General features: G+C 39.8%; 1 protein-coding gene and 1 non-coding gene across 50 annotated transcripts in view; one reads left to right on the forward strand and one right to left on the reverse strand.

Moving 5' to 3' along the window:
- Ssbp2 (single-stranded DNA binding protein 2) overlaps positions 1-22043 on the forward strand; it is a 288275-nt gene that overhangs the window by 238847 nt on the left and 27385 nt on the right. For 24 of the 49 annotated variants that reach the window (XM_063282022.1, XM_039103428.2, XM_039103429.2 and 21 more), the window contains 5 exons: positions 5778-5844; positions 6469-6539; positions 10713-10780; positions 16225-16273; positions 21311-21346. In XM_063282022.1, the coding sequence (XP_063138092.1) occupies positions 5778-5844; positions 6469-6539; positions 10713-10780; positions 16225-16273; positions 21311-21346 (291 nt within the window). Of the gene's footprint in view, positions 1-5777; positions 5845-6468; positions 6540-10688; positions 10781-16224; positions 16298-21310; positions 21347-22043 lie in introns of all 49 variants that reach the window. The other 25 variants (XM_063282020.1, XM_039103448.2, XM_063282003.1 and 22 more) reach the window with 3 other exon arrangements.
- On the reverse strand, positions 1842-1916 carry Trnal-aag15 (transfer RNA leucine (anticodon AAG) 15). The gene has a single exon. It is a non-coding gene; the product is annotated as a tRNA-Leu (tRNA).

Consider the following 22043-nt stretch of genomic DNA (forward strand, 5'->3'; position numbering starts at 1 on the left):
AAACTTTGCCTCCCTAGTCCCTGCCAAGGGTATTCTTGATCCCCTTTTAAAGAAGGAGTGAAGCATTTGCATTTTGATCATCCATCTTAAGTTTCAAATGTTCTACGCATCTAGGATAATTCAAGCATTTGGGCTAATAGCCACTTATCAATGAGTGCATACCATGTGTGTTTTTCTGTGATTGGGTTACCTCACTCAGGATGATATTTTCCAGTTCCCTCCATTTGCCTATGAATTTCATAAAGTCATTGTTTTTGATAGCTGAGTAATATTCCATTGTGTAGATGTACCACATTTTCTGTATCCATTCCTCTGTTGAAGGGCATCTGGGTTCTTTCCAGCTTCTGGCTATTATAAATAAGGCTGCTATGAACATAGCGGAGTACGTGTCTTTTTTATATGTTGGGGCATCTTTTGGGTATATGCCCAAGAGAGGTATAGCTGGGTCCTCAGGTAGTTCAATGTCCAATTTTCTGAGGAACCTCCAGACTGATTTCCAGAATGGTTGTACCAGTCTGCAATCCCACCAACAATGGAGGAGTGTTCCTCTTTCTCCACATCCTCGCCAGCATTTGCTGTCACCTGAGTTTTTGATCTTAGCCATTCTCACTGGTGTGAGGTGAAATCTCAGGGTTGTTTTGATTTGCATTTCCCTTATGACTAAAGATGTTGAACATTTCTTTAGGTGTTTCTCAGCCATATGGCATTCCTCAGCTGTGAATTCTTTGTTTAGCTCTGAACCCCATTTTTTAATAGGGTTATTTGTCTCCCTGCGGTCTAACTTCTTGAGTTCTTTGTATATTTTGGATATAAGGCCTCTATCTGTTGTAGGATTGGTAAAGATCTTTTCCCAATCTGTTGGTTGCCGTTTTGTCCTAACCACAGTGTCCTTTGCCTTACAGAAGCTTTGCAGTTTTATGAGATCCCATTTGTCGATTCTTGATCTTAGAGCATAAGCCATTGGTGTTTAGTTCAGGAAATTTTCCCCAGTGCCCATGTGTTCGAGATGCTTCCCCACTTTTTCTTCTATTAGTTTGAGTATATCTGGTTTGATGTGGAAGTCCTTGATTCACTTGGACTTAAGCTTTGTACAGGGTGATAAGCATGGATCCATCAGCATTCTTCTACATGTTGACCTCCAGTTGAACCAGCACCATTTGCTGAAAATGCTATCTTTTTTCCATTGGTTGGTTTTGGCTCCTTTGTCAAAAATCAAGTGACCATAGGTGTGTGGGTTCATTTCTGGGTCTTCTATTCCATTGGTTTATCTGTCTGTCTCTGTACCAATACCATGCAGTTTTTATCACTATTGCTCTGTAATACTGCTTGAGTTCAGGGATAGTGATTCCCCCTGAAGTCCTTTTATTGTTGAGGATAGTTTTAGCTATCCTGGGTTTTTTGTTATTCCAGATGAATTTGCAAATTGTTCTGTCTAACTCTCTGAAGAATTGGATTGGCATTTTGATGGGGATTGCATTGAATCTGTAGATCGCTTTTGGTAAAATGACCATTTTTACTATATTAATCCTGCCAATCCATGAGCATGGGAGATCTTTCCATCTTCTGAGGTCTTCAATTTCTTTCTTCAGAGGCTTGAAGTCCTTATTGTACAGATCTTTTACTTGCTTGGTTAAAGTCACACCGAGGTACTTTATATTATTTGGGACTATTATGAAGGGTGTCATTTCCCTAAGGGCGTTCATGGTCATACATATGAAGGCTAATGATTATTGATTTTGTGTCCTAACACTCCACTTAAAAAAGTGTTTCTTAGATCTGAAAGTTTCCTAGTTGATCTTTTAAGTTTTCTAGGATCTTTTTTTTTTTTTTTTTGTTCTTTTTTTCGGAGCTGGGGACCGAACCCAGGGCCTTGTGCTTCTTAGGCAAACGCTCTACCACTGAGCTAAATCCCCAACCCCTTCTAGGATCTTTTAAGTATGGATAGGATTAGTTTAATGTATCCCTTTCTTATTTTTGTTCCTTGTGTAACTTCTTCTCATCTTAATATTATAGTAAGACATACAGCAATATATAGAGTAAGAGAGTGAAAGTGTCCCTTCCTGTTTTCAGGGAAAATCATATCAGTAATCTTTCCTTTTGGTGTAATATTGGTTAAAGGTTCATTATAGGTAGCTTTTACCCCTTTTTGTCAGTTTAGCTAAGGGTTTGCAGTACTACTTACTGACTTTTCAAAGGACTGACATCTTTGGTTTTGCATGTTCTTATAATCTCTAATTCATTTCTTTCAATCTTTACTATCTCTTGCCATCTGCTGGGTTTGAGATTGGCTTCTTATTCTAGAATTTTGAGTACATTATTAGGATATTTGAAATGTCTCCTTTTTTTTTAAATATAAGCCCCTAGATCTATAAACTTCCCTTTTAGGACTGCCTTGGCTCTGTAGCAAGGGGTGATAGATTGTACTGTTGTTTGACTATAAGAAGTTTTATTTCCTCTCAGATTTCTTCAGTGATCCATTATTCATTGTATCAATGTCAGTAAGTAGATAACTCTGAAGTACACTGTTCAGTCTCTTCAATAGTTTGTATCATGTGGAGTTTTTCTTGTTGTGTCTTCCTTCTACACAAGGGTGTCCTGAGGCCACACCAGAGCCACATGGACATACAAGGGAGTGTGCTTGGAAGATGAGTTATATTGGGCAGATAAACACACTGATTCGTTGCAAAAGAAAATAATTGTCAAGAATAAATGCCACTCTTCTTACTGTTGGATAAGATACTGACAATCCTAGACAAGAGGGAAAAAATAATCCAAGTTATCAGATTGGAATTTGACTGTTGAATGGATAATGTACAGTGAATTTTTTGCATATGTATGTACAGAGTATGGATTTATTGTGCACATACATAGGTTGGTGAGCTAGTTTTAACAAGAGACCTTGTCTCAAAATATAAGGTGGAGAGCAATTGAAGAAGGCATCACACACACACACACACACACACACACACACACACACACACACACTCTTCTGTATCTGTGTGAGTGGTTGTATTGTATATTTGTGTTTGTGTGTGTATGGAGTTAGAGGTTGATATCAGCTGTCTTCCTCAACTGCTCTTTACCTTATAAATATACCATACAACTACTCACATAGTACACATGCACACATATACACATACACCAAACTCACAAAGGAATATGACTGACAGACTATACAAACTATAACCCACTGAATAAAATAGGGGTTCATAAGTAGGAAGTAAGTAGATGAATGGGTTTAGCTTCCTTACACTAACTGCCAGCCAGTGAACAGAGAGGCAGGGGACTATCTCCATATGACTATCTCAGTGGTTAGGGATTAGTAATGAATCTAACAAAGGAGTGGGGCATAAGGAATGAGATGCTGATATTATATTAGTTCTGATAATAAAACGTTCAGTTGCAAGTACGGGGGATGATGATCTTACGATGTAGAAATCTGGCAAGTACCAACACAGATGAGAAACAAAGGTTATGGTCAAAGGTAAGGGTCAGTTGACATCTTGTAACCTCAGACATGGTACTCAGAGCATCATAGCCCCCTTGTGATATTCCTTCCAATTAAGAAAACATGATCGATCTGAGTCCAGCTCATGAAAAGAACATCTGAGTGACCATGTTAAAGCTCAAGGCTTATTCTTACAACCATTGATGGATGATATGTAACACTCGGTATCAGAGACATCCATAAAATACAACGCTTATTCTTCTTACAACCTTTGAGGGAGTGATAGACAAGGATTGGCATGAACAGGGAAAAGGGCAGTTATTTCTGCTTAGAAAAGCAGAAAGAGTCATGGCAGCTAAAGGCAGCACATGTTTCATGCTGGTATTGGAAAGAAATGGGAGAAATGACAAAGCTTAGGCCAGCTTTGTGGCCCGAGTGGAGGTACTGCTGCATCTGGATGATTTCCTGACTTGAAATATTCAGACACCGAGGCTTGATATCCGCACTTGCTCTCCAAAGCTCTCAGAGAAGATTAGTGATGTGGGGGATGGCAGCACAGAGGTTAGCATAGACTCTGAGGACTCTGGGTTGGCGTCTGTGAGAGCGCTTCATGAGGAACTTCTACATTGTAAGATTTGTTCCAAGAGAAAGTAAGAGGTTGATCCCAAACAGATCTCAAAGATGTCAGTTGTTAGAAAGAGAGATGATTTTAGTTTAGTTTTGTCTTTTTTTAATAGTTGGCATTTCATATCACTAATTAAAAGCATGAATAGAGAAAGTCCTTAAGTTTGGTATGGGTGGAAGTTAGTATGTGAGTGCACTGTGCTAACACAGGGATGGCACCAGCAGACAGGCTAACGTATACAGGGCGGAGTTAGAAGGCCCTGCGCAGAGGACCGTGGGAAGCTAAGGAGTGCTGAGGGTTCCCCAGGAAGAGCACACCAATCAACCATCCTAAACTAAGTGGTCAGCACTGAAAACATACTTACAAGTAACACTGTGTAAACTGAGCAGTTTATACTTATGTATTTAGGAATACATAATTAATTTAGAAATAATTATATCCCATATATATGTATATATAAACACACATATACACCATATGTATACATCACATACATGTGTGTGTGTGTATATATACACACACACGTCAAGTGTAATTATTTCTAAATTAATTGCATACACATTATGTATGTTGTGTGTGTGGTGTGTATGTATGTGTAAAACAATTACTGAAAATAGAGTCCATGAATTTGAAAGAGAGGAAGGAAAGGTATATGAGACAGTTTAGAGGGAGGAAAGGGAAGGGGGAAATGATATAATTATATTATGTTCTCAGAAAACATAAGAAATGATTTTTAAACAGCTTTGGAATACCCTTACAAGTGTGTGGTCAGCAAGTACATTGGCTGTACTTTCAAACAACAAATCCAAGACTGAAAACAAGTGATGGGGAAAGAGAGTCCTTTGCTACATGCCATGATAACACTTAAGGAGACTCCAGTTTTGGGTGCAGAGCTGATAGATTTCTTTTTTAAATATTTGAATATTTAATTTAATAATATTTTCTAGTTAAGTTTAATTTATAGAAAGGTATTTCAGTATCCTTTATAAATTGAATTAAGATTTGAAGATGCCATTGTACTTGTAAGGAAGAAACAGGATGGTTTACTGTATACTGTTTCCAAATATTTTTGTGCAGGATGGAATGAAGCAGAATTTCTCCTCCTCCTTCCTTTCTTTACTTTTTCTTTTTCTTCTTTTTTTTGAGACAGTTTTTGTTTTGTTTTGTTTTGTTTTGTTTTGTTTTGTTTTGTTTTGTTTTGTTTTGTTTTGTTTGTAGCCTTGGTTATCCATGAACTTAGTCTGTAGACCAGGCTGACCTTGAACTCAGAGATTTACTTGCATTTGCCTCCCACCACACATGGCTCTCTATCTATATCAGTCTGTCTGTCTGTCTGTCTGTCTGTCTGTCTGTCTGTCTATCTATCTATCTATCTATCCATCCATCCATCCATCCATCCATCCATCCATCCATCCATCCATCCATCCATCCAAGGTCTCTTTAGGCCATCAACTAGCTCTGCACACCAGGCTGGCCTTGAACTCACAGAGATCTGACTGAAGGTTTGCCACACCACTGTCAGCCAAAACCAGAATGTCTTTTACAACAGAAATCTTGTGTTAATGCTAAATGGGAAGTCAAAAGTTCTTGGGAGACTCAGATGCATTTTATAGTTGAAGAAACTTAAAGAGGGGAAATGTTAAAGCACATGTTTTATAAGTACTTACAATGTTACTTTTTATTTCTGTTTTTCTAAATTGCTAGGCACTTGGAGGTGTCCCAGGAAGTCAGCCATTACTCCCCAGTGGAATGGACCCAACACGACAACAAGGTAATTAAAGTAAAAGTGAAACTGATTTGCTGGACTAGTGAGGAAACTCATTAAGAACTTGATCGATATAAATATTCCATGATTTCATCAGCTGTATTTTCATAGCAACATGACTAAATGGTTTGTACTTCTAGCTTACTCTAGCTTATGGACAATGACAGAGCAGAGGTGCTGACATGAGAGGCAGAATATAAAGTGTCCAAAGCCTGTGACGCCTTGGACAAGTAGGAAGTTAAGTGATTACAGTCACCAGCCCTTTCCTTTTTCAGATGAGGACTCCGTAGACGTAAAGGGAGGCACACAGAGTAACAAGTGACTTCATTCGTTCAGCAGCCCCAGTAGCCCGCTCCTGCCTGGGCAATATGTAGGTGCCATGGATAGCTAAGGCTGTATTCCAGGACATAATTGTCTAAAGAAACAGGAGCAAAGGCTGTAGCAGAAGTAACTCACTAAGGAAAAGGAAGAAAACTTTAGCTAAGAACCATAAAGAGTAGCTGATAGCCAGAGCTGGAAATGATGATTACAAAAGCCCGAGCTGGTGGCAGTGCTCAGGTCCGCCATGGTCCAGCCTCCAGCCTACGGCTCATAGCTGCTCTGTGGCTAATCACTTCCTACTTCCTTCAGGACATCCAAATATGGGCGGACCGATGCAGAGAATGACTCCCCCAAGAGGAATGGTGCCCTTAGGACCACAGGTAAGGACCATCAACCTGGAAGGAGGCTGGGGTGCCGCCTCCTGATGAGACAGATGTGTTTGCTGGGTTTTAGCATATGCACTGAAGTGCTGACAGACCTTGGGGCTGATGGCATTGGACACATAGATCTTATGTAAAATTCCAAAAGAAAAGGCACACTAAAAGAAAACATGAATACTTCCTTTGCAAAATCAGATAGTTTATTTTTTCTATTTGTATTAGCAGTATCTTTTTATCTATTTCTATTAACATGGAGGAAATAAAGCACCTTGGTAAAATTTACTTCAGAAACCATAAATACTAACAATAACCTAAAAGGTTACACCATACAAAAAGGGATTACAGAAAATTAATTATAAATACCACGCATTAAACAAAAGCAAGTGCTCATGACAGGAAGGAGAGAAAGTCGATGTAAGATCATTTAGAGTGGCAGGAGTCTCCTAACAGTCACTGCGTATCAAACCTGCCAGGTAAAATGCACACATCAAAAAAGGTAAACTGAAAGATAATGGAAAATATTCCTAAAACAGACATTTTACTATGTAGCTGCCACCTGTAAACTGCCCCATTTCTGGAATAGGCTCTGGAGTGGTATTTGTAGCCTTATGCACAGACAGACAGACAGACAGTCTCTCTCACACACACACACACGCACACGCACATGCGCATGCACGCATGCACACATGCACGCACACACACATTTTGTCTGAGTCAGGGTCTCCACTATGTACTCTGACTGACCTGGAACTAATTCTGTAGACCAGACTGACTTCGAACTCTGCCTTTCCCTAGAGTGCTAGGATAAAGTCTTGTGCTACTGATTGGTCCCCATAACTTTTCTATAAATGCCACTTCTGTGGTTTTTGACCTTAAGGTATGTGTAATGAAGTGAGATAGTCATTTCTGGGAACAACGTAAGTGTGAAACAGAGAAATATATTTAGCGTAATGAATCTTAAGTCCTCTGGTGCGCACAGACAGAGTGACTGTGTGGTCAATGTGTATCTGTGGCTGAAGACAGAAATGCCTACCCCAAGCCAAGGCATATTTATAATCTGTTTCCATCTATGGACAGCAGAAAGTGATTTTAAATATGCTTCCAACAGAAAGGCAAAATTATTTATTTCATCAGAAAAATATCTTCTGATACTATATTCAAAATAACTTTCTCCTTTATTTCTCTGAGTTATGTAGCTAACCTATGTCCTTAATATCAACAAGTTCCATGGGATTAATGGGAAAAGCCACTTAAATTACACAGCTATTTCAGTTTTGAAGTGTAAGTAAGCTACATACAAGGAACATTTAAAAATCAGATAGTTGGGGTAGATAAATGTCAACAGATTCCATACATCTAAATACAACCTAAAATGTGGAATTCTGCTTACTACAGGATAAAACTTCCTCATAATTAAGTTGTCCAGTCAAGGAAAGACATGTCAAAGTCTCCAAGCAGACAGTCTGAATGCCATTTTGTGAGGAACATTGCATCAGAGGAGAGATTAGCCCAAGTGGAATCGTGCTAGTGTCATGAGCTTTAGGTGAAAGAGCTCATCCCTTTCTGTCCTGGTGAGACCACACCACTCGGAAAGGTTACTCTCTTTTTCTTCTTGGTTACTTTGTGATTTAGAATATTGTTCACAAAGTGAAAATATTTTATATCTCTAAACCATGTATTATAGTAGATAACCGCTTGCTTCCTATGACAATTCAGATTAATTAGCTCATCATTTATTGAAGGCCTACTGTGTATCAGACATTTGACTTGACTGTTGAGTATAACAAGGTTAATGAAATAGGATTTCAGTCTGAAGATGCATACTACTGAGCGCGAAATATAGCTGCATTACTAAAAGCCTAGAAAACGAAGTGTGTCCCCTGATGTAATTATTCAAGGAGTAATCATATGAGCAGAGAAGTGAGGCTTTAGAGTTGAAACCTGGGGCATGAGGGGTTCGGTTACATTTTATTAGCATCCATGAATAAAACTAACAGCTACAGTTTTTAAGTAGCAAGTGCCATGTTTTATGTTTTAATTCATCAAACACTCTGGTAATTTATATCTCATTTATTCTAACAAAAATCTACATGGAAATTAATAGTATTGCAGGTAAGGAAATAGGTCAAGAGAATCGGTGGCTCATATAAAAGAGTTGCTCCTATGGCATACACCTGTATTTCCTGAACTCCAGAGGCTGAAGCAGGACAATTTCAAACCCAAGGCCAACTGGACTATGTAGGAAGACCCTGTGTCCCAAAGGCAGAGTGTTGGAGAGGCCGTGAAGCTATAGCAGTAGAGATACAAGCTCCAAGGAATGTCTGTGGAATGTTCGATTTCCTAAAACTCACAGATGAAGAGAAAAGTGCAGACTTGCTGTGAGGTGTCCATGCCCCATTTCACCTCAGGCATGTGACGCTCGGTCCTTATTAGCTGCTTGTTTAACCGCAGACGGTGTGGTTAGAGTGAGTCCCTCCTGCTTACACACCTGAGTGTAAAGCGTATCTCCTGATCTAGAACGCAAATAATAACAGGAGGGGCACCAGGCGGGAGACTGAGTGACATGATTGTCCAGAATGCCATTCTACCTAGAGTTGAGGGACTTTCTCATTGACTCACTTCCTTGTCCTCTTACCACCACCTCCAAATGTCCCTGTAGGATGAGTTAACATGGCTATGAAAGTGTAGCATCTTTACTTTGGAAAGTCCAGGAGGCTCGGGATAGAACTGGGAAATGTTAAAAATGTAGGAAATAAAAGCAGAAAGGGTAGGCTGGGCTGGGCTGTGAAGACCTTATGGGGACACGTTGAGGAGTTTGGGCTTATTTGAAAAGTAATCTGGGTCATTTAACTTTTAAGTGACTTGGGTCATACTGTGATTTAGAGAACATATCTGCAGAAGTATACAGAATCAACCATGGAGAAAAGCCCAGTTAAGGTAACACAGTAGCCTTCCCACTGGGAGGCAGAACAGCATCCCGGGCATTCAGTACAGCAGTCAGCAGACTCTGCACATGACCAATAGGGCGTTTTTAAAAAGGAAAGCCATGATAGAATGTCTGGAAACTTCTAGCATGAGCTGTTATGTAGTAGGTGATGCTAAGGGACTGTGAAAGAGTAAACATAAAGAACTTCAGCCACAGCACATGACAGTGTGTTCTCCTGTGTGTGCCCAGCATGGACAGCAGCCAGGCAGAAGCAGCACTGTCAACCCGAATATAATCTAGGAACTCAATGAGACATGATAGAGGAGGTTTGGGATCCTAAGGAATAGCAGTGTTTGAACAGACCGTAAGAGATAAGGTTACATGAATGCACATTTATTGAAAATAATACTGTAGCTAAAACTTGAAGAAAAGCAACGTTAAAACTGGTCAAAACTGAAGAAGCCAGCAATGTAGCTGGAACAGAACAGTGAAAAGAAGATTAGCATCAGGAAACCAAATGTGAAAGTCACTAACTGTGTCAAATGTATTAATATGGTAACCGGAAAAGTCACATTTGACAACTATTGTCAACTAACATGAAATACGCTGTGCAGATAAAAGCCTTTGAGCTGCCTTTCTTCTCCTTTAGTGCACACAGTAGGTTCTGATGAGAGTTATGGGGTCACATAAGCCATGCGTGAGTATTTCCCATATGCTTCAGTTTTCAGATAGTTGGCGTTTGCAAAGAGTGCGTTTCCATGGTGGATATCTTACTTTGAATAGAAGCTTATTTATGGTCAGCATTCTTGGGTTGGGTTTACCTGTTGTATTTCTTTTCAGACTTCATGAAACTGTTCTAATCTAATAGTTTCAAACCCGTTGGATTAATAATTTATCTAAAAACAGAATTTTGGATTTATGAGATATTTATTTGAAAAAGTAACTAATTTACAGATATTAGATATTAATAAAATATGCTAAATGTTATAATTTGATCATACCTTGATCATTCAACATGATCCAATGATTTTCTGTATTCATAGAACTTTTAAATGGCATTGACCAAAGTAGTTGTGTTAAAATAGAAACAAAAATACAAGAGTGGACCCTTCAGAGAATGATACACAGGCCTTATCCAGTCCGCACTTGCGTAGGGAAATCATTAACCTGCTCTCCTTTCTTTCCCCCCTCCTCTTTGGTTTTGTTTTTTTGTTTTGTGGTAGTCTGACCCTTGGTTATCATTACAGAACTATGGAGGTGCAATGAGACCCCCACTGAATGCTTTAGGTGGCCCCGGAATGCCTGGAATGAACATGTAAGCAATGCTTATTACTCTGTCTGGTGACTGTTCTGTCTTCTGAAGTTACGTGAGCTGTTAGCAGCTTCAGTGCACAGTGTCTTTACTGTATGAAGTGACCTACACGGGAGTGCGGTCTCGCTTCATCTTCATGCCTTCCTATCAGGTTTCTCTTCCAATGCAACTTTCAGTTGTTTTTGTTTTTTAGGTACCATAATCCACAACATTCAGCCTGTTGCTTTTTAATAATTATGTATTGATTCATAAAGATTTATATAAACACTAAGAAGGGATGCAGACACCTGAACTATGTACTGACTCTACAGAAGATGATACTTGATAAGTTCTCTGTGCTAGCCGACAGTGCAGTTAAGAGGTCTCCCCAAAATATGTCTGTGTTTGTGTCATGGGGCCACTTTCAGCACAAAAGAATTTTCTGTGTTAAAGAACACAGCACGGGGCTGATTCTCTTTGAAAACCCAATGTGTACCTGGGTAAGGATCAAACTGCACATGTTTGTTTTCCAGTCACAAAAGAGTAGTTTGTTTCTGTTGCAGTGCAATTTGCTAAGGAATTTTTATTTCTTTTGCATTCTCCAACCTTCCCTCAAAGCCTGTCTGTATACAGTAGATCGTGTTAATGGTTTTATGAATTCACCAGAGGACCAGAGCCCGCCGAGGTGATGTAGCCTCAGGAGACACATCAGAAGTGACTAGTGCGCTCCATGCAGGCCTGTGAGGTTCTTCCCAACCTCACTTCCCATCTGCCTGCTTTTAGCTCCTTACATATTAAATGAAACAACCCTGCTATCATCTAGTGGCATGAAGACACACTGTGAAATAAGCTCTTTTGATGTATGCAGGGTTTTTTTAAGCTTCTGAAACCATTTTCATAGGATGCAATTTTTACTAAAACTGAAAATAGGTTAATAAGTAGATACCAGGCAGACTCAAAACTAACAGAACAGGAAGAAAAGTAGGTCAAATTTTCCTACAACATCCTTTTACTTTTGTAATAAAAATGGATAGACATGAACTGGCTCTTGTTGAACTCCTCAAAGGCTCGCCCTTTTATTATGGTTGCTACAGTAGGATTGAATGATATTTTGTGCTCATGTCAAAGCTGGAGCTCTTACCAGTAGGACAGAAAATATATGCAACATAAGTTAGATTCTCAAGTTAAAAGTCAATATATTTTATAAAATTTGAATGTTATGATCAACCAAGTTGTAACAGCTGATAAGAACATATCTAATACAGTTTGGTATAGTACTTGGCTTTAAGTAAGCTCTTTAATCAACTCGAAAACTTTATTTTCATATGAATTGAGAGGCTCAAATAAGTACCAAAAATTATCTAGTTTCTTCCCATATATGCGCTGATGTATTCACATGTGAATATTCTTTAATTCCATGTGCTGTAAAAACTAAAAATATGGCTGAAGCTCATAGTAGGATTTTGGGGGGGGTTGCTATTTGGACTTCTTAAGTAGTAGTCTTGATAATTCCTCTTATAGAATGTTTTATAGCTCTTAAAGAGAATGAAATTATACAAGCTTATTCCCAGTTTTTGTTACTATTCCCTTCTATTTTAGAGTTTCTGTTTTTTTTTTTCAATTTTAGTAAACTAGGATTCTGTCAGAGACAATGAAAAAATACATATATATATTTAGGCATAATAAATATTTTTCTCTAGCATGGAAACTGTAATTAATGAAGTTCTAATCAGAAAGGGCAATTGCATTGCCGTTACCCTCAGAAAATCAAGGGTGGACTAAAACAGAGATATACACAGTACCTTCATTATATTTATAAATTGAATTAAAATTCACATCATTACTTAACAATCTTTAATCATGTCACCCCACCCCCAAATTTTCAAATAGAATCTAAGGCTTTCTTTATGCCATTTTAAAAGGAAAACAAGAAAGAAAACCCTGTTGGACACTTAAAATTGGAAGATAAAGCGTGGTGTTCTCTACTTGCCACTGCTTGTTTACCATGACAGCGGAACGCAGTGGAAAGGCCAGCCTGGGCACCAACAGGTGGAATACTGTGTTCTCGCCTGCCACCACAACTTTCATAACTAAAACATCCCCAACAAAAATAACTTCATTAACGAAAGTTCATAAACTGAAAATTGGTCATCTGGAAGAAGCTTGCAGTGGTGGGACTCAGGACAAACCGCACAGCTCAGTGGCATGCAGAGTAGACACCCCTATAACACATTTACAAGTGAACACCCAACATGGAGTGGCTTAAAGTAAAATTTACAAACTGTGGCCCAAATGCGAATGTTCTCAAATACGTTACAGATCACCCTGAGAGGACGTGCCGGTGGCAGAGTGCTCGTGAAGTGAGTAGTCGGCAGGCTTCCACAAGCGCCAGACCTGCTCCTTGCCTGGAGCATTGTGCCTTAGCCTCGCCACCCTGCTGTTCACAGAACATGGCTCTGCAAGGACCCAAACGGTTATTTAGGAGAGAGATTTTCATAGGAGATTCATCTTCTTGGTAATCATGATTCCTAGGGTCCATCCAGATAGATGCTTACCAAAAATATGATCATCTTTTCCGTTCCCTTTTCCTCTTTGCCTTTAAACAGGGCTCATCTGCCTAACTTTCATTCAAAATAACGTTTGTGAAACACTACCTCAGCCTCAGAGCGAGTGGAGATTACTTGCTTGCTCAGTTGTTCTCTAAAACCACTGGTTTGAAATACCTGTAGGATCTTTTAGTGTGTTTAAATGAGTTCAAATATAATTTCCTACAATATTAAAATGAAATTTAATATGAAATGCAGTATTCTAGAACTAGATTAATATAAGCAATTGAAATGATTCTCTTTATAATAAATATAACATTTAACTGATGTTATTGAATTTATTTATTTATTTATTTATTTATTTATTTTGAGAAAGGATTTCTCTGTGTAACCCTGGCTATCCTGGAACTCACTTTGTAGACCAGGCTGGCCCCAAACTTACAGAGATCCACCTGCCTCTGCCTTCCAAGTGCTGGAAGTCTTGGATGGTCATATACCATTGCACCTGGCAAAAAAAAAAAAAAAAAAAAAAAAAAAGAAAAAAGAAAAAAAATTGAAAGAATTTGTTTTATTTAATTAAATTAAAATTCTGACTTTTAATTTAGCTTCTTATTTAATATTAGGCATATTTTAACACGGATATTCTTTTTTAAGACAGTTTTTTTAGATTTTTAAAAAAGATTTATTTGTGTGTGTGTGTGTGTGTATGAATACATTGTTGCTATATCCTCAGACACCAGAAGAGGGCATCTGATCAGATGGTCGTGAGCCACCATGTGGTTGCTGGGATTTGAACTCAGGACGTCTGGAAGAGCAGTCAGTGCTCTTAACCGCTGGGCCATCTCTCCAGCCCTGTTAGACATATTTTACATTAAATATTTTATATATCTTATTCATAAGTTCTTTTTTTAAAAGATACATTGACTTTGATGCACATGCTCCAGCGTGTGTATGGGGCTCAGAGGTGGGGCCTAGGGAACGGAGCTAGAGCAGGGGGCGGGCTCAGCACCTTTACCTGTTGGACCATGTTGTAGGCTAATCACATTCAAAGTTAAGACATCACTACCGTCGCAGTACTAAACTTTGCTATGATCTGAGCATTTTCTAGAACATTTCAAGAGAACTATTTCTCAGTTTCTTGATTACATTATATGACACGTCAGACAAACTGTGTGGCTGTATTGTCCTACTCAAATGTTTGATTGATCAGCAGACATCCTGTTCCCCTCATTCTGTGTCTGTCGGGCCATGGAATCCTGTATGTAAACCATCTTTCAGAAGTGTTTGGTAACCCATTATAAGCCTGTCACCTCAGGAGAGACTCCACTTGAAGCCTTTGGAACAGAGCCTGAGGAGGGATCTAAAACGCTTCCCTCTGTTACACCCCTAGGGAGTACCAAGCTCAAACTAAAGTAGTTGTAAGGATTCCAAGCAAACGCTACTAATATAGTAGGGAACTTGGACAGTGTTTTTATTTAATGTTTATTACTTTAGACTTAAGATTACTAGATTCAAGGGACTTTTTATATTCATCTTATTTGTTTACATTTCAAATGTTATCCCCCTTCTTGGTCCCCCCTCCAGAACCCCCCCTATCCCCCCCACTTTGCTTCCCTACCCACCCACCCACTCCCACCTCACCACTGTAGCATGCCCCTTCTCTGGGGGCATCAAGTCTCCACAGGACCAAGTGTCTCCCCTCCCACTGATGCCAGATGAGGCAGTCAGTCCTCTGCTATTTATGTAGCTGGAGCCATGGGCTGGCCCATGTGTACTCTTTGGTTGATGATTTGGTCCCGGGAGCTCTGAGGGTCTGGTTAATTGATAGCGTTGTTCTTCCTTCCGTCCTTCCCTAACTCTCCCATCGTGCTCCCCAGGCTCAGCCCAGTGGCTCGCTCTAAGTATCTGCATCTGTCTCAGTCAGGTGCTGGCAGAGCCCCTCAGAGGACGCTGAAGGAAAAGGCCATTCAAAGGACGTTTTAAAAATGGAATATTCCACGGCCTTAGTGATTAGTGACTAGAAAGGGAATTTTCAATAACCTAATAGAAGAAGGGAAGTTGAAAATAGTCTACTTTTCATAAAACAATATTTATTCAAATGCACTTAACACGACAGCCCAGGTATATGAATTTGATTTAATTAACTGGGCATTAATTTTGTTTATAATGTTTAAAATAGAAAACATTCTTCTGAATTCTAAAATGAAGCAATATATTGATATAGACTATCTCCATTTTAAGACTTCCTCTCTCTATCTTTAACTAAAATTATGAAACATCGAGAAAGCTGTAATCTAAATGTATATATTATGTATCACATCATTATATATTCTAATAACAAATTTATAGAGCGATAATATAGAGCATGTCCTTTAAGTGTGCCATCCTTTTCTGGCAGATGATGGTACCAATGGCTTAGTAACTGGGTAGAGTCATACATGACAGTGAGGCGAATGCTGGACTCAGTGCTTCCCAGGACTAGGTCCCCGTTAGCACTAACGGTGACCTCCTGGAAGCAGGCTGGTTTGCACAGTGCTTACTTGTAATCTAAGAGTCGTTTATGTAGACACTTTACAAGTGCTTTCATCTGAATGGTACTCAGGGGCTCACACTCAGGTCTTCAGTTATGTTATCTGTATTTGATCCCTTTTACTCTAAAACTACTAAAAGTTATTTAGTAGCATATATATATAGACTAGCATAGGTGGCTTCCATTTTCATTTATAAAAATGTACAATAGTTAACTACACATGACGCTGTTTTATGGGATAATTTTCTTGCATTCAAGGGAAGGTCATTAAGATGACTAAGTGATTCTTGAGCTTGACTGTGATGGTGCATGGTAACTACGTGACAAACAGTGCTGTCTGCTGTGCAGCCACTGAGGCTCGGGTTGAATTAATCTGTCATATCATTTTGTAGGGGTCCAGGTGGTGGTAGACCGTGGCCAAACCCAACAAATGCCAATTCAGTGAGTATACATACTTTGCACTTTGTAACGGTTAGCAGGGAAAAGCTTACTGCTCTTGAGAGCTACCTGGTCTGCTGTGTTACCCATTTAAAGTAGTTGCTCAAAAAACAGTTTTGTTTATATTCTTCTAGAAAAAAAGTGTATCTTATTTTTGAAATTATGTGTTTTTTAATTTCATACATGAACGTGTTTTATGCCACATAACTTGAGATTTTCAGAAGTAAAGGTAGGAATCCTGAGTGTACTGCAGTAGTTTGTGTAGCAGTCCATGTAGCAGGCTTGGGTTTTTTTCTAACACCTATACGGTCACTGAGCTGCCAGTGAAGAGGAGTCTCAGGGAGTTACTGTCTGTGCACTGTGGTCCTCGCACCCAGAGGCACACATCCATGTAGCACCTGTGCCTGTCAGCTAAGGTGCCATTACTGCACATGTGTGTCTGACATCCTGGGAGTTTGGCTCATGTTTTCATGACAGTGGTTTAATTCATTTTTTTTCTCTCCATGAGATTACAGGTTGGAAATTAGACTATTGGGCTTTAAAATTATTTTAGTTTTATGATCCTGGAGCAGGTTTTCTTCATCTTTGAAATCATAAGCATTTCAGTGTGTGACACAAGCCTGCTGTGTAGTGTATTGTACAGTGCACAGTACACGGATACCTGAGCTAAGGGTGAGTGACAGCCAGGCAGTCCCTGGCGCTGACAGAGAAGGGACGCACCTTACTGGCTACGCACAGGTACGTCTGTTCCCGGCAGGTGCCTGAACGCTAAGTGAGTCTGAAGCACAGCTCACATTTAGGACTAATTCAGAACTTCAAAGGATTTCAAGGAGCCAGTCACTGAGCGAGTAGGTGGGGCTTCTGGGTCCAAGAGGAGAAGAGGGGAAGTAGGAGAAAAGATAGGTCTTTTGGACAGGATTGATGATGGAGGACAAAATGTAGGTAGCGGAGGCCCCCAGTTCAGGGGGTAGATTGGCTGGGATCCACTATTGAAGGGTGTGTATCTTAGAATAGCTTACAAATTAGGATGTTAGCTTTTTCACCCAGCAATTATGTTCATTATGGAAATTCCCAGTTTATGTTTCATGGTGGTTATTCACTCATATAAATTATCCAAATTCATAGTGATCTCTTCTCACACGTGTTTGGTCATCATTATCTATCCACCCTTCAAATCTCCATCCCACCGTTTTCATTACTCCTCCAACCCCCTCCCAGTCCTTAAGATTTCTAAAACTCCTGATTTAAATCTGACTCAGGTTCCATGAGTTCAAAAACTGTGTTCTTTTTTGTCACCCCTGTTGTTTTAGATAGAATGAAGGCTGTGTGTCAGCCCAGGTTGATAGGTTTGCAGCTTTAGTGGACTCAAAAAACTGCCCTTACCTGTTACAGAAAGGAATTGGAAGGAACCATTAACTGAGCTAGAGTCACGTGCCCTACTTCATGAAGCAGACAGATGTCTAAATATGAACTGACCTAGGTCGTGTGCCTACTCCTGGACCCACACAACCCTAGTCAAGTCAAAATAAAGAAGTACACTTAACTAGAAAATATGAAAGGGGTTGTTATTAGAACAAGGAATTGTCACAGCACCAGATCTTTTGCATGGCATTATATTGACCAGTTTACTGATTTGACAGGAGAAAAAAAGGAGTAAATCCTTTAAGGAAAAGAAGTGATCAACTGTAAGGAAAATACAGTACAAATTTGTATAATTCAAAAAAAGGGCACTAAAACCTGGCTCCTACTTTCCACTGGCATAATACGTGCTGTTGTCCCCCACCACCAGTGCTTGGAAGGTAATTGAATACTTTCCTACGGGAGAAAGGTGTAACTGGAATTACACCAGTCATTCTAAAAGCAGAAGTTGCATCTTTAACCCTATTCATACCACCGCAATCATGAATATTACGGTGCAGAATTCCTTTCTAGCTTAATCATGCAACATATGTGACCTTTGATTTTCTTATCAGCTTGTGGAGTTAAATGATTCTGACCCACTAGCTCTGTGATCTTATTATAACATGTTTTAAAATATTTTATATATATTTATGTAATACTTACATTTATATAACAAAATAAATAACATACAGCATTGTGTGTGCACACGTACACGTGCACACACATGCTTGCCTGAGTGGATGTAAGAGCATCACATGTGTATAGCAGCCCATGAAGTTCAGAAGTGCCCAGAGGACTCTCTGGAACTGGAATTATGACACGTTTGTCATTGAATGTGAAGCGACTCTCAGTTCTCCAGCCCTGCTCATTGTGGTTGGCATTACCCTCCACTCCCTTTGCTGTGTCTCGGCTGAGATGGCACAGTGTCCGCTTGGCTCCCTTTGCCTGGCTCTCATAGAGTCACATCACTAAAGCATGCATCTAACAGTATGGACCTCTTATTTCCTAGAGCATGCATTCATTCCTGGTCAATCATGTGGCCTTATCAGTTACTACCCAGCATGTGAGTCCTGCAGTGTAACAGCCACCCCGAGCATGCTGTGCTCCCTCTCGTTCCCTCTCTTTCCTTCGGTTCTCCCCATCTTTCCTCATCTGTACCTTCTTCCTCTGTACCCAGATTTCCAGCTCAGGAGCATGCCCACTACACTCACATGGTATTTCTCTGTTTTGGTGTAATGTATGTCCGTCATGCTGTGCTATTAGATCCTCCTGGCAACTCTCAGAAGTGCAGGTTCAGTTATGAGCCAAGAGTAGGAGCCCAAATGCTGAATTAATCAGAAAACTGAAGAACATAATGTAGAAATAGTATATATATATATATATATATATATATATATATATATATATATATATATATATGTATATATGTATATATATATATATATGTATATATATATGCGCTAAAATGGAAGACCTTGTCTAAACAAAGATGGAAATAAATGGATCAGCTAGATGAGATAAAGTTTTTAAAGTATTTAGAAACAATGGTTCTATCTTACCTGGAGGAACACTGAGGTCTTGGGGGATGGGGAGTCTGGGGAGGCTGTCCTTAGAGACGACAAAGGGGCATTGTTTGCCTTTTCTCTCTAGGACAGTAGATGTCATTTATAATCTGTAAACAGTGGCATGCCAGCCTGAAAATGATGCTTGTGGTGTATGGCAGGAGGGCTAGGCACACTCAGGATGCTGTAAGAGCTCTGAAGCCAGCTCACAAGAGTGAAACTAAGTCGGAAGTTCAGAACTTGCTTTTCATTCAGAAATTTCACAAGCTTGTGTTAAAACCATTTGGTAACTTGAAGTCTGACAAATGGGAATATTTATACCAAATAAGAGGGTAAATACAGCTCAAGAATTTTTCTCTGTCCTAAAAGTTGACTAGGTTTATGTGCACATCCCTCACACATCAGGACCTGTGGAAAATGTGAAGATGCCAGTGTGCAGCAGGCGCGTGTTGCAGTGAGCTGCCGTGTGATCTTACCGTCCTCGTCCCTTGCCTTCCTCTAGGAAGTCTCTGTTGTAAGGCAGAAGGCAATGACCAGGGGGTCAGAGAAATAGGAACCAGTTTCCTAGCATTAGAAGAATGGGTCTAAGAGATTTAAAAGGTGAATAAACTGCAGGCTACAGAAGAACACAGAGGTAGTTTAGTTATAAACAAAGAAATAATTAAGTAAGAACCAGGAGTGTAATGAGAAATACTCTGACATGAGTGCAGGATAAGTTGTAAAGCATGAATAGCAAGAAAGATGTCAGGCAAAGGGATTGTTCAGACCTCAGTAAAAAGGTTCTGAATGCTCAAAAAGAGAAGAGAAATGGTGATGGCTTATAAAGTTCAGGAATGTAATACTTTGGGGATAACAATAAAGATAATTAGTTCTGTCTTGCAAGCTTGCAAGAAAGGTGTTAAACAAATCAGAGTAGGAAAACACTGACCAGTGCTGAAGATGCTGGGAGATGAGGTTCATCCTAGGAACTGATAGGATGTCAGCACCACAAAGGGGCAAATGTGTGTCTCTAAAAACAAGGCAGTGAAAGCGTTTGGATAGGCCATGAACTGAAAGGGCACAAGAAACCAAAGTCATGTATTGACCAAGTTAAGTCGAAGTTCAGTGCTGTGAGACACCTTGGTGTTTGGGGGAAGTGACCCCTCCCCCTGACTGCTTACTGGGCCTTCAGTAGCCCTGGGTCTGTTAGCTCAACCCTACAGACAGCCAAGTAGAGGCCCTGCTGACATGTGGTCTGTGCCTACAAAAGGCAAGAACACCAAAAGGAGAAAGCCCTTTCAGACAGCCTAATGCCAAATAGTTCCAAAATCATCAAGTATTTTGAAGGGGAAATTGTGGTTTTTATACTTCCTTACTTATGATTTCACACTAGCATGCCGTTACAGCAGGTGAAGGGCCAGCCATTCAGAGTACAGGATCCATTTCACCACTCAGAAGAGCTTACTCTGGCCTTGACTCCCTCATTTGAGGAAGACACATCATTGTCTCCTCTCAGAATAAAGCATATGGGCTGTATCATGCCAGGAACTCGTGGGCTTGTTGGAAAGGAAATACTTAATGCTGCCTACTTTCTCATACCCGGAAAACAGCCTCTTGTTTGGACCTGAGCCTCATGAGCTATCAGTCTTTGGACATCAATTCCTTTGAATGTATTGCATTGATGTTAACTAAATGAGGAGTGTGAGAACCACATGAACCACGGGAAAGCAGCAGTGAGTGTTACCTGCACAGGACACTAATCTGCGATTCCCTGGCTTTAGCTGGATTAGAATATATATCTTTCTATTTATAGAATATCTCTTTAGTGTCACCAAGTGGATACAACTGACCTAAGCCTATATAATTTAAACTATCATTTTGAATTCCTCTAGGCTGAAATCTACATTTTCTTGTGAGTTCAATATAATATTATAGTTGCTTGGATTTTTTTGGCACTTACACAGATATAAATTCCTTTGTGTTTTACTATACTTTGTGATGCAGTTTAAACTTGATAAAAGAGAAGACAATTCATTTAATTCAATCTCATGTGGTCACATGAATCAAAATATGTGTCTGTGTCCTGCTCATGTTCCAGATACCCTACTCCTCGGCGTCTCCTGGGAACTACGTAGTAAGTACATTTGGGTTTGTTTGCTCATAAGAATTGGTGTAACAGTTTATCTGAGTAGTGAAATGGTTGCCCAGATGTTAAGCAGACAGCCTAATGCCAAATAGTTCCAAAATCATCAAGTATTTTGAAGGGGAAATTGTGGTTTTTATACTTCCTTACTTATGATTTCACACTAGCATGCCGTTACAGCAGGTGAAGGGCCAGCCATTCAGAGTACAGGATCCATTTCACCACTCAGAAGAGCTTACTCTGGCCTTGACTCCCTCATTTGAGGAAGACACATCATTGTCTCCTCAAGAATTGGTGTAACAGTTTATCTGAGTAGTGAAATGGTTGCCCAGATGTTAAGCAGAGCCCTGTGTATCGACCAGGGAGGGAGCATCTTGAGCCGTTTCATCTGCCAGCCTCAGCACATATGCTGATGTTCATTAGGGAAACAGTTACCAGTCTGGCTGGAATTGCCTTCGGTACTCTGTTTTACTTTGGCATATGTTTCTAGAAGCTACTCCAGTACTCTCCATCCAATCATGAAGAGAGCTATTCCCAGCTATACAAAGATATGCTTGAATTCGCAGTTCTTCACAAGAATAGTGTGCACGCCCCTGCCCGGGCCCACTCACCACACATACGGGCTATGAAAACACTTTATCCCAACCACAAACCAGGTTAGACTGCAGAGTAAACAAATAATTTAGAA

This window comes from Rattus norvegicus, chromosome 2 (assembly GCF_036323735.1).
Source record: "Rattus norvegicus strain BN/NHsdMcwi chromosome 2, GRCr8, whole genome shotgun sequence".
NCBI lineage: Eukaryota > Metazoa > Chordata > Mammalia > Rodentia > Muridae > Rattus > Rattus norvegicus.